Source organism: Myotis lucifugus, unplaced genomic scaffold, assembly GCF_000147115.1.
Source record: "Myotis lucifugus unplaced genomic scaffold, Myoluc2.0 scaffold_343, whole genome shotgun sequence".
Classification (NCBI taxonomy): domain Eukaryota; kingdom Metazoa; phylum Chordata; class Mammalia; order Chiroptera; family Vespertilionidae; genus Myotis; species Myotis lucifugus.
Genome location: NW_005871391.1, coordinates 960,078 through 973,475, shown reverse-complemented (window position 1 = coordinate 973,475; position 13,398 = coordinate 960,078). Strand labels below are relative to the sequence as shown.

Here is a 13,398-nt window from a genome sequence, read left to right as displayed (position 1 = left end):
TGTCTTCGCCTTCACCGCCAGCAGGGCCAGAAATGGGTTCCCACTTCCTATTTACAGGAAGGGAAAGCTGCATGAATGCCCGTCCCAGCAATTCCTCCTGAAGGTAGGTATTCAGGTGCGGCAACTGTGAAAACAGTACGGAGTTTCCTCAAAACTTTAAAAATGGACCTGCCCTATGACCCAGTGATCCCACTTCTGGGAATGTATCCTAAGAACCCCACACCACCAATCAGGAAAAAAATATATGCACCCCTATGTTCATAACAGCATTATTTACAATAGCTAAGATTTGGAAACAGCCCAAGTGCCCATCAGTAGATGAGTGGATAAAAAAAACTGGTGGTGAGTCCTCCAGCTGTGCAGTCAGTGCCGTGGTTCTCCACCAGGTCTGAGATCTAAGCCCCAGCCAACCCAGTCACAGCAGAGATCTAAGGAGCCATGATTCCTCCCTGGCTTCAACGAGCCTCTGGTCCAGCAGACAACAGGCTGTCAGACAAATACAGAACAGAGTGATACTGGGGGACAGGCTTACTAAAGAGGGGACCTGAGGGTCAATGGTCATAAGGGAGATCATTGGGGGTGTGGTGAAGTGAAGGGGTGCCCTGAGGGCAGAAATGGGGCCATGGAGACACTATGTAGTGAGGGAAGGCACTTGCTACCTGGGAAGGGTTCTCTGTGGAAGAACCCCAACCCGCAGATAAACGTCACCTCGTGGCAGCTGCCATGATGTGACAGGGTTACCTGTGATTGGCCCATGTTTATTTCTCTCCCAGGCTCCAAGATCCCAAAAGAGCCCATGCATCTGCCTTCAGTGCCTCTCGGGGCTTAAAAATGTCTAACTCCCAGGCCTGGCCTCTTTCCCTCTAATCACATTCTTAGATTTAATCTTCTCCACCCAGTTGCTGAGCTAATCTCATCTTTCCCAGAGGAGACCCACCCTTTTCCTCCTTCAGAGGGACGGAAGATGGAATCTCTCCCTTTGCCCTCTAGGGTGGCACTGTCTGCCCTCCAGCTTGTCTCCTTTTAAATCATAAATTCACCCAGAGAAGAGTCTTTCCATCTCTCTTCTCTCCAAGGAAAAACACCCATCTGTTACATGGCCCTTGGTCATTCACAGGGTTCCATTAGGATGGCTCAGCCCCACACTGCCCAGCCCTGACCCCTACTTCTCATGGTGATTCTGTCCTGACCTCCCTCAGAGAAGCCTTGTGGTGTGAAGGGCCCCCCACATCCTCAAATGACCACCGCTTGCTCCCTGATCATGAGCTCCATGATCTGCTGTGTCACCTGACATAAAACCTAAGTGACAACTACATGCATGGACACATTTGTTTTTTTCTTGGGAATGCCACCATTGTCTTCTCGCCTGTTTTAACTGTGGATAATTTGGATTACTATAATGTGGCTAAAGATCCCAGCAACCATGCTCTCAGGTTGTGTTTTTTTCCTTTCTAACATCAGGAACCCATTATACCCTTCACTCTCTCACACCAAGTATGATAACTATGTGCCATCCGTCCACCTCAGTCAGTGCCTTTGGAAGGAATCAATGAGCCATTCTTCAACCTTGCCCCTCCCTAACTTTCTCTCTCCTAAACGGATATCTGGGTCAATCAATTGATAGGGAGAAACGCATAAATCCCATTAGGATTATGGGGTTTATACTAGGGGTTCTGATTGGATGTTAGCATTTGAGAAGGTGTATAAAAACCTCAGGCACCAGAGGAGAGATTCAGAGTCCTCCAGCTCTGCAGTCAGTGCGTGGTTCTCCACCAGGTCTGAGATCTGAGCCCCAGCTAACCGGGTCACAGCAGACGTTTCTGCAGGATTCCTTTCTGAGCACCTTGAAGATGAGCATCCGCACGCCACCCACACTCCTGAAGCTGGCAGCAAAGCGCCTGCTGAGGGACCAGGCCTCGGCCATTGCAGCTCTGGAGTACCTGCCCGCTGAGCTCTTCCCATACCTGTTCGTAATGGCCTACCGTGGTGGACGCCACCCCCAGCTACTGAAGGCGTTGGCCCAAGCCTGGCCCTTCACTGTCCTCCCTCTAGGGGTCCTGATGCAGCGTCCCCCTGATCATGCCCCAACCAGGGCCACCGGCTTAAAAGCCATGTTTGACGCGCTTGACGTTCTGCTTGCCCAGGAGGTTCGGCCCAGGAGGTGCAAACTGCGGGTGCTGGATTTAAGGAACACGGGTGCCAACTTCTGGGATATGTGGCTTGGAGTCAGCACCGAGAATTGCTCACCGACAGGACCAGTGACTGTGCATAGCTCCAGCCCCAACATGGAGCATCCCCTGGCTCCCTTGGAGGTGTTCCTAGACCTTAACTTCAATGAGAGAGACCGGGATAAGTTTTCCATGCACATCATCCAATGGGCCCAGCAGAAGAAAGGGTTGCTACACCTATGCTGCAAGGCACTGAGGATTTCTGAGGTGCCCTTCCAGAGGGTCAGGAGGGTCCTGGATAGGGTGAGGCTGGACTGCATCCAGAAGGTGTATGTGAAATGCACCTGGGACCTGACCACCCTGGGGACACTTGCTCTCTACCTGGGTCAGATGAGTAACCTGCAGACACTCTTTCTCCTGGAAGAGTTGGCTGAGGAGGATGAGGAGGAAGAGGATGAAGAACAGGAGGAGGATGGAGAGGAAGAAGAACAACAAGAAGAGGAGCAGGAGTTAGAGGAAGAGGAGTTGGAGAGGGAGGAGCAGGAGCGGGAGGAGGCAGAGGAGCAGGAGTGGGAAAGGCAGGAGCAGGAGGAGCAGCGATCCTTTTCCCAATTCCTCTCTCAGATGCTCAGGCTGCAGCACCTCCGGGCGCTCTACATGCGTTCTCCCTCCTTCCTCCCAGGCCGTCTGGACCAGATGCTCAGGTGCCTGCAGACTCCCTTGGACAAACTCTGCCTAACACATTGCCAGCAGCTGACGCATTCAGACCTGACACACCTGTTCCAGTGCCCGAACCTCAGGCAGCTGAAGATCCTGCATCTATTTGGCCTCAGCCTTGCGGATTTCAGTGAGCCCCTCCGAGCTCTGCTGGAGGCAGTGGCATCCACACTCCAGGACCTGGGTCTGGATAAATGTGGGATGGCGGACTCCCAAGTCGAGGCCATCCTGCCTGCCCTGAGCCGCTGCCACCAGCTCAGATTCTTCAGCATCTCTATGAACAACTTCCCCGTGGCCACCCTGAATAAGCTGCTGCGCCACACAGCCGGGCTGCGCAGTTTAGAGTTCGAGATGTACCCCATCCCCCTGGAGTGTTACAGGACCCAAGGGACTGTCAACTATGAGAGATTTTCCCTGATCCAGGCTGAGCTCACGGGGATACTGAGGGAGTTAGGACAGCCCAGGACCATCCAGCTTGCTACCAGGCATCTTAGACATAGGAAGTTTTATGAGGTGGCGTTTTCATGACATGGAGCCCGTGATGTGCCCCTGTAGTGACCCTGCTCACTGGGTGCACCCAGCAAAGGCTTCTTTCTGGGCCTTTGGAAGCTGAAACCTCTGACCGGGGTGCATTATGCAGGGGGCACTCACGTTTCAGGTTCATGCTCAGTGTGAATGGGGAAAGGGAGGGACCCAGCCTGGGTACAGGATTGCAGGGGCAAAGGTTGGGGAGTTCATGGGACCTCAAAGGCAAAGTGTCCTACAATCAGAAACATGAACCTGATTTGCTTGGGGACGGGGATAGATATTTGGCCTCCAGCTGTATGTGTGGGAGTCAATCCTGGGGAGGATGGTTATAAAGGAATGTTCAGAAATAAAGACAATTTCAAAGGCAAAAAAAAAAAACTGTGGTACATTTATTGACAGTATTATGATGTCCTCCATTTCCCCCCATTTGCCTCCTCCCACCCAGCCTCCATGCCACTCCAGGCCCTCACCACATTGTTTTCTGTGTCCATGGGCTATGCATAGATGCATATATGTTCTTTGGTTAATCTCTTCCTGTCCCTCTCCTCTGAAATTTGTCAGTCCGTTCCATTCATCCATGCCTCTGGACCTATTTTGTTTATCTGGTTTGTTCATTGGGTTCCACCTTTAAGTAAGATCATGTGATATTTCTCTTTTCTTACTGGCTCATTTCGCTTAGCACAATGCTCTACAGGTCCATACCTGTTGTTCATAAAGGGTAAGAGATCCTTCTTTTTACAGCTGCATAGTATTCCATGGTGTGAAAAATAAATAAATAACTATAAAATAAAATGAAAGGGAGGTCCATTGGGGGAGAAAATGTCAGAAAGAGGCTGTTAGGTACAGACAGCTTTCTCGGGCACTACTAGGGCAGGACTCAGAGCTTTCAGCAGTGGCCAGAGGCTTGAATCCTAGTGCTGATCCCACTCCCATGGCTTGGCTTTCTTTTTATCCCACGTGCTGAAGTCCAGAGCTACTGAAAAACTGGAACCCATCTAGAGGACCAAGTGTTTATTTTTGCTGATATGTACAAATCACCTATTAAAAACCTACTTATTCATTGGATACCATTTTGTGCATAAAACTAAGAAAGTAATAAAAATGGTTTTCTTCAGTCACATCACTCTTGAGTCTCAGAATCTTAATATGTAAAGCTAGAAAGCATGCCCATTGGTCAATACTCAAGTTCCAGTTTGCAATGGAAAATGTACCCGTGTATGATCCAGGACATTGTTGAAATAAATGTCTAGGCCCAAGATGGAGCCCATCCTGCAAACCAAGACTTAGATTACTTTTGTGTCTCTGTAAATGCTCCAGTTGACCAGAAACACAGTATATCCAGTCAGCCAGTCCCCAAACACCAAGCCAACTCTGGGCTCTGTACTTATTTCATTATTCCTTCTCGCCCCAAACAAGGTGGGCTATGGCCCCAGCCAATAAGATAGTTCTTGTTTTTATCTTCCTTGTTCTTTATATTTTTATCCTATAAAATTTTCTTGCCTTCAGCCCCATTTTGCAGTTCTCCAAATAAAGACTGTTCACTTCATGAAGTGTTAAATAAAGTTGGTTTGTATCATCTAGATTGCTTTCTTTCATCATTTTTAACAACATGAAGGTAGAGCCAGATTCCCTAAAATGTATTCTTGGAGTTTTCCAGAAGGTTGGTTTTCTCAAGCTTTAGATTGCTGCAGTATTGACCTCATGGGTTAACAGATGGTTGAGAACCCATGAGTTGAGGGGTAACTGTTCAGTTTGCTTCCACCTGCATTTTCCCTGAGGAGAGTGAGTCTATGTGGGAGGCAGCTGCCCAAGTCTCCCAGACTCCAGAGTGCTGGAGTTCTGAGTGCAGTGAAAGGCCCACTACAGTGCAAGGAAGACCAGCCCCACACCTTCATGGAAACCACAGCCTGAAGACCTGGAGCTGCTGGTCCCTGGAGAGAGAGCTCCGCACACAGAGCAGCAGAAGGGGCTCCCCCCCTGACAGGGCCAAAGGTACATGTGTGAAGTAGGTTACTGAAGAGCAGTGGTAAACAAAATTTTAACGAGTCTTTGAGCTGATCTCAATAGTGAATTTTGAGGAAAACTGTGACTTATCCAGATTAAAATCTGAATGGAATGCTGTAATATTTCCAGAAACATGAGGCATTGATTCATCACCCGGAGAGGAAAGACTGATTTTAACTTTCATGACGGGAAGAGAGACTGCTACCCCAACCCCACCCTCCTTTCTTAGAATGGCGCCTAGAAAATCTGGCATTGACATAAAAGGCAAACCAAAGAAAAAATGGTGGATGACAGCTAGAGAAAATACTTTGTCAATAAAATCTCAGTTGGAGTTCTGGGTCCTAGTCCTCAGGGTACATTTCCAATTCAGCTCAGAGAGTGGAATCAGGGATGTATTAACAGGTTAATGAATACTTGGGAAAAGGAGGCACTTGATCCAGAGCAGTGGCTCCTAATGTGGGGAGCATGCCCACAGGGGGGCAATTTGATTTTTAAGGGGAGCGATTCAAGAATAACTTATTAACAGTGAATTTTTTGCATTTCTTATGGTTCTAGGGGCCTCATGTATAGTATATAAATATATATTGTGACATATTTATGCATTTCAGTTCTCTATTTTGTATTTTGAAACTTTATTTGCTAGTTTTTCTTATCACTTCATATTATTATTATTTTTTAACAATTTCTTAGTGATTTCTTCCTCAGTACTTCAACTGAACTTTCGTTCTTTTATTTTTCTCTTTCATGGATGCCATGTTCTTTAGAAACTTGTTTAGACCAATTTAATGGCCTTTTAGGCTTCCTCCATGTGACTAGGAGTTCACTTTTTAAATAATAAGAATTATATGTCACGGGGGGAGGGGGGCATCGGGATTTTAGAGATGCTTAGGTGGGGCATGGCCATAAAAATGTTGGGAACCACTGATCTAGAGAGTCGAGTCTCAACCTGGGTTGCACATTGGAATTCCTGATCCTGGTCTTCACCCTCTCCCCTCGTGCCCCCACCCTGCCCCAGGAATTCTGATCATTAGGCTTGGTGGGAATGATCATTAGGGCAGTGTGGGAATTGGGCTTTTTAATACTCCAGGTGATTCTGCTGGGCAGCCTGGGCTGAGGACCACTGTCCATTGTGACAGCCAGATGAATGGGATCAGAGGTAGGGCTGTTGGATATGCAATTTCTCTATTCCTCACTTCTTCCTGGGTATATTGACAAGTAGTAGCTCACATAACTGTCACCAGGTAAGATAGGATGATCTATGTGAAAGCACTCTGAAAATTCAGAAGCACAATGCAATAGTTATGATGCAGAAATCATCCTCTGTCCAAGCCCACTGAGTGAGTTATTGAACCAAGCACCAGCCAGAACACAGAACACACGAGGGCTAACTGGAGGTCTGAATGCATATTGCTTTACGAAATGGATAATTAGGGGGAAATCTTATAAAATGTCCTCAAAATAATGTGGACTTTTTCCAAAAGCGTGAAAATGAGGTATGTGTCACAGAATGTCCAGGTGTATGAGTGTGCAAGCTGAGGGAAGGAAGAGAGCGGGGAGGGAGGGGAGAGGAGGGAGAAGGGCAGGATTACCTTTGCCCATATGGATTATCCTTCTTCAGGTTAATAAATGCCAAATACAATGTTGAAGGTGTTTTTATTTCCTTCAGAGACCCATTTAAAAATATGTTACTATTGGTTAATGCACAGAACTGATTTTGTTAATATTCGTGTGGATCTAAAGGGTGTCCCAAAATTCACACAAGAAGTAATTTTGATAGAAAACACAGGTTTATAATTAAAAATTGTAAATTTTTTATTGATTCATAAAGTATACAGTATAGGGTTATGTATGGAATAGCATATCGGGTAAATGGCCTCCATGACTTTGCTGGCACATACGCACTCTTTCGTTATTGCCTGAGCAGCCGCATTTTCAAAGAAGAATGGTCTGATGATGCCTCCAGCCCAAAATCCGCACCAAACAGTGACACGTTGTGGATGCATTTGTTTCTCAACAATCACTCATGGATTTTCTGAACCCCAAATGTGACAATTTTGTCGATTAACCAAGCCATCAAGATGAAAATGAGCCTCATCAAAATTCATATACTTTATGAATCAATAAAAATTTACAATTTTTAATTACAAACCTGTGTTTTCTATCAAAATTACTTCTTGCGTGAATTTTGGGACACCCTTTATGTCTAAAAGAGCTAAAAGTTTGAATTTAAGTTCATAATGGCTAAAGGACAGTCATATGGATGGCATAAAATGTTCTTCAAACATGGAATATGGCATGTTAAAACCCTGTGTGTTCACTGAGCAATACTTTGTGTAAGAAGAAAAGCTAAAAATAAAAAGCATCAATTAATATTAGAATAGGATAAGATCGACCTTATAGCCAATGGCTGGAGCAATATTGGAATCTATTTTCCAGAACTAACTAGACCAGTGATGGCGAACCTATGACATGTGTGTCAGGGGTGACACAGGAACTCGTTTTTTTGGTTGATTTTTCTTTGTTAAATGGCATTTAAATATAAAAATAAATATCAAAAATATAAGCTTTTGTTTTACTATGGTTGCAAATATCAAAAAATTTCTATATGTGACACGGCACCAGAGTTAAGTTAGGGTTTTTCAAAATGCTGACATGCCGAGCTCAAAAGGTTCGCCATCACTGATTACTAGACAGTGGTTCTGAAAGAGACTCGAAAGGGGAAATGTGTGTGAATGAGTGTTTGTTAAAGACCTACACACAGCCCTGACCGGTTTGGCTCAGTGGATGGAGCATCGGCCTGTGGACTGAGGGGTCCCAGGTTTGATTCCGGTCAGGGGCATGTGCCTTGGTTGCGGGCACATCCCCAGTAGGGGGTGTTCAGGGGGCAGCTGATCGATGTTTCTAGCTCTCTATCCCTCTCTCTTAAATCAATAAAATATATATTTTTTTAAAAAGTACTTAGTAGAAACTATTTAAAAAAAAAAAAAAAGACCTACACACAGATTCTCCCCAGGGAATGTGGACCTAGTCACACAGACATGTGCTTGTGTGCGGCCTGATTTGACTGCTAGCTCTCCTCGTCACATGGCCACTTTTGAGCTTTGCTCTCACGGAGCAGAAATGTCCTCATTTATTAAATGTGTTCAAAATAAAACACAAACAGCAAAATCTGATTCTTTACCATCAAACTGATGGCCATGTTTCTGTTTCATCAAAGTTGTTTTAACAAAAACTTTCAAAATCATCTGCAAATAATTGAAGAGATTATCTCTTCAGTGTTTGTTTGCCAAAATCCATTGTTTTTCTCCTCTTTGAAATTCAACATCACTATGACCACACTGCAGATATGTAGCGCCTTTCTCCAGAAAGCTCCAACGGCCAAAAAGAAATGTTTCTCTTCAGACCCAGGAAGTGGTACTTTATGATTAAATTATTTTGAGCAACACAGTTCTGTGTATTTTATATCGCGAAGCTGCTTTCCTCGCAGATGGCTTTGCCATTCTTAGACTGAGACAAGCTTTCGTTTTCCAGCCTCAGTTAAAACCTTTATACTGTTTGCTTTGGAAGACATTGCTACACTGGGGGCAAGAGCCATATGCAAAGCCTTATCATTTAGGGAAAATATTCCACAAAGAAGCTGGATTTCATTACGGCCTGTGCTGTATAACCAGGCTACGGGCCCGGTTGCTACACACGTCGCATCATTAGGCTATGGCAGTGTCTGCTTTTTGTTAGCCCAGAGCCTGCATCTGTGAGCATGCACCCTGTGATTCATTACCACGACAGGAATTTGCTGCCGTAATTGAGATAATTCAGCTTTGTGGTCTGGATGGCCATTTTGATAACCAGGGCTCCACCTCAAACTTGCTGCCTGGTCTTAAGTCATCCGCAGTAGAGTGTGATCAAGAAGCAACAGATACTCTCTTTTCTTAGAATTCTTTTTTCTAAAGTAGCTACTGTGGGCCTGGAATTTTACCATTGCCTATCCCTGCATTCATTCATTTAATCCTCTCAACATCCCTGGGGCTAAAGTCTTCTCTTACTGCCTTAGGCAGATGAGGGACTGCTATCTTCAGCAACGTGCCCAAGGCACCCCAGCAGGTACATGGCTCCGTTGACCCCGAGCCCTGGCTCTGAACAGCTGTTCTGATCCACTGCCCCCGCCATGCTGGTTCCAGGAGAAGGGTTGGGATCCCCTACTGTTCATTTCTATAGTGGGTCCTGGAAGGGGGAAGAGCCAGCTTGGCCACCCACATTCTCTCTCACCCATCCTCCTCTGCACCTTGGCCTGGGTCCATCACTGACCATGGGATCGACTCGTCTCTGCAAAGCTGAGGGGAGGTCAACCCCTTTGAGGTTAGTCCCTAATGAGAGATGATGCCTGTTTCTCTCCTTCCTTTCTTCTATCCATTTTTGTATTTGCTTCCACAACAGAGAATTTTAATCTTTTCTTTTCTTTAGGACACACTTATGCTAAAAAATAATTTGTTGTTTCTCTGAAATTCCAATTTAATTGTGTGTCCTGTATTTTTTTAATATGTTTTTTATTGATTTCAAAGAAAGGGAGAGAGAGATAGAACCACCAGTGATAAGAGAACCATGGATTGGCTGCTTCCTACTGAGGATCGAGCCCAAAACCCAGGCATGCACCCTGACAGAGAATCGAACCATGACCTCCTGGTTCATGGGTTGACACTCAACCACTGAGCCACACCGGTAGGGCTGGGTGTCCTATACTTTTATTTGTTAACTCTGATCTTTCTAACTAGATGCTAGCCATCCAATGCCATTGTATTTCTTAAATAATGGGAAAAGGGGAAGGTCTAGAGGCGCAGTTTTTTCTCTTCTCCCTGGTGCACTTTTTCTTGGAGTCTAGCATCATGTCTAGCTCATCAACCTGCTTATATGACCCCAGATTGTACTGGTTCCCCGGCTGTCATTCAGTTCCAACTCAAACATCACCTCTTTGTGAGGCTTTCCCCAACCAGCCCTGTCTTGCCTACTCTATATCATCCTTGTTTATGGTCTCTGTGGATGAAAAGGGGCCACATGCTAACCTGACTAACTCAGGAAAGGCCTGCCTGGCAGCCTTGCAAACTCATAGACCTAAAATGGTCTGAAATTAAAACCTTTTCATTAAAAAGCAGTGTGTAGTGGGTAGTCAAGTACTAGGCTGGTATCTTTCCAGACAAAGATCAACTTCGATCTTTACTGAGCCTATTGTCTTTTTGCATCTAAGATAATATATCTGTGGAATGTCAGGGTAACTTGTAACTTCCCTTTTTCTGGACCCCTCAGGGCACAACAAATGGCACCAGGGCACAGACCACAAATTCCTTCATTGTTACTGTTATGGTGTTGATTGTTGACTGTTAACTATCCTATGCCCACCTATGTAAAAGAAGCATATGTCTCTCATTTTTCTTTTTTTTAAATATATTTTTACTTATTTCAGAGAAGAAGGGAGAGGTAGAGATAGAAACATCAATAATGAGAGAGAATCATTGACTGGCTGCCTCCTGTATGCCCACCCCCCCCTCCCCCCGACTGGGGATCGAGCCTGCAATCTGGGCATGTGCCCTAACCTGTGACCTCCTGGTTCATAGGTCAACACTCAACCACAAAGTCCCACTGGTCGAGCTATCATTTTACTTTTTATCCAATCCCAGAGGTTTCCCTACTTTGCTTTCTCTCACCTCCCTAATCTGTCACCAGTGGATTTCATGTAACCCACTTACGTATCCTCTGTTGATGATAATTTATAAAAACAGGTTAAAAAAAAACAAAAAACACAACACCATTCTCCAGAGCATTATCCCAATATGTTGAGTTTCTGCTTCTCGGCAATTGTCGACAGTTTGGCTCAAATAAACTCACAAAAATTCTTTACAGGTTTGAATGCTTTCTGATGTTAACATCTCTAAGGCCTAACTACAGGTATTTTATTTGTTTATCCTCAATCCCACCCCATTAGAAAGCAGGGATGTGGACTGTCCTAGGCACTGAGGCAGCTCCCCATCTATAGCAGTGCACATAGTTGACTTCCTGTCAGCAACTGTATGAATGAGTGAATGAATCCTCCAGGGAGAGCTTGACACAATAATGAGTCTCTGACACAGGTTACCTAGAGAGCAATGTGCCAGTGGTTTTACCATGTCCCCTTCTAGGTGTGCACTGCCTCTGGCCTTGTAAAAGACTCATGGACAGCCCACTAATACTGCACTTTACTCTTTCTTTCAACTCCAGGGCCAATGTGCATCCCTTCTCTGGCACCACAACTGTCTTGGGTTCTTTGCATATCTATGTTATCTCTCTGGCCGGACTGAGCTCAGCAAAAAATTACTTCCCATTTTCCCTAGGGGGGGGAACATCCAAAAAGTGCTAACTCCAAAGTGGGGGGGATGTCTTGCAAAGACGCTCAAGTTTTCAAATGCTCCCTAGAGTCTCTGTCTAGGCCAGGCTCACTGGAATCAGGCCACGGAGAATGAGGACCTCAGGCAGACACTACACAGACACATGTGCAGACTTGACCAATCAGGATGAAGTGCTAATACCTTACAAAACTTGGATGTTGCGAGTCAGGTGAGAGAGCAAGAAGTGGGAGCTAGAATTCTAGTCATCACCCAAGGTGACCAGAAAGTCCCAGAGTTTGACATGGGACATAATCAGAGAAAAGCAATGCAATTATTCTTTTGATCAAAAATATCTGAGTGCCTACTTTGTGCCAGCTGTTCTACCACTCACTAAAACTACAGATGAATAAGATGCAGCCCTAACCTTGGGGAGTTTGTGGTTTTCTCCCTTTGTCCACTCAATTATAATCTTCTTGAAAACAAGGATGTGTATTTATCACTTTGGATGCCTGGAGCCTAAGAGATAGTTAGCCACAATAAGGGACACTCAGTTATTTTGTGTTCCTTTAAAATAATGAACTAAAAGTCTGGTCCCAGGCACTTGGGGAGCTGTGGGCTTCTGTGCACATATGACCAAGTCCAGGAACCACAGAAATGGCATCAAGAAACCCCAATCACAAAGATATGAATCTCTTAAGGGGGTAGACTCCAAATTCCTGAGGAACATCACTTTGCCAAGAAGCACAACAACAAGGGCCTAAAGAAGATACAGGTCAACCGTGCCAAGGTCATGAATGCACATGCCAAGGCTAACAAAGCTCTCGTTAAGCCCAAGGAAGTCAAGCCCAAGATCCCAAAGAGTGGCAGCTGCAAGTTCAGTCGACTTGCCTACAGTGCCCACCCCAAGCCTGGGAAACGTGCTCATGTCCACATCACCAAGCGTCTCAGGCTTCACCAGCCAAAGTCCAAGGCCAGGGCTCAAACCAAGCCCCAGTCCGTGGCTGCAGCTCCAGCTCAGGCTCAGGCTCCCAAAGGTACCAGACCCCCACCAAGGCTCCAGAGTAGAGACCTCTGTCTGCTGATGTGAGGACAGAAGGACTGGTGTGACTGGACTGCTGTCAGCATAGAGCTAGTGTCCTCTTGTGCAATTTGTACAAATGAACCTATGGCAGGCTCTGTAAAATAAATAAAGTTAAAAACAATAAAACAAAAGGGAGAAAGACTCAGAGAAAAGGAATTTGTCACAATAATATAATTAAGACACTTTCAATCACCTGAATTCTTCAAAGGGAGGATGGGCTTCCCTTTGACGGGATGTATTTACCTTTTCGGGATGTGGTCAAGCATAGATTGGGCTACCTCATTACAAGAAACCTGTGGAGGAAATTCAGAAATAAATAACAAGGCCATCTGCTCTCTTTTATCCTAGGATTCTCAATATTCATTTTGTGATGATATTGCTCTTTTCAAAGTATTTTCAGGGACTGGTAAAGAAATATCAGATGATTCTCTTAACATTTGTCAATTAATTTGCAAAAACAGAACAGGAGAACAAAAATTTGGTCTTTCTGTGTGGTCAAAGTTTTTATTTATTGATGCTGTACCTGGCAAGAAACGCTACCCAGCAT

The 13,398-nt window shown here is 45.2% G+C and overlaps 1 protein-coding gene and 1 pseudogene across 1 annotated transcript; both read left to right on the top strand.

Moving 5' to 3' along the window:
* The first annotated feature begins 1,850 nt into the window (after positions 1 to 1,850).
* On the top strand, positions 1,851 to 3,413 carry LOC102422223 (PRAME family member 12-like). Its single transcript, XM_023764704.1, has 2 exons — positions 1,851 to 2,553; positions 2,851 to 3,413. The coding sequence occupies exons 1-2, from the start codon at positions 1,851 to 1,853 to the stop codon at positions 3,411 to 3,413; spliced, it is 1,266 nt and encodes a 421-aa protein (XP_023620472.1).
* Positions 3,414 to 12,399: 8,986 nt separating this feature from the next.
* On the top strand, positions 12,400 to 12,835 carry LOC106699225 (annotated as a pseudogene).
* Positions 12,836 to 13,398: the final 563 nt, after the last annotated feature.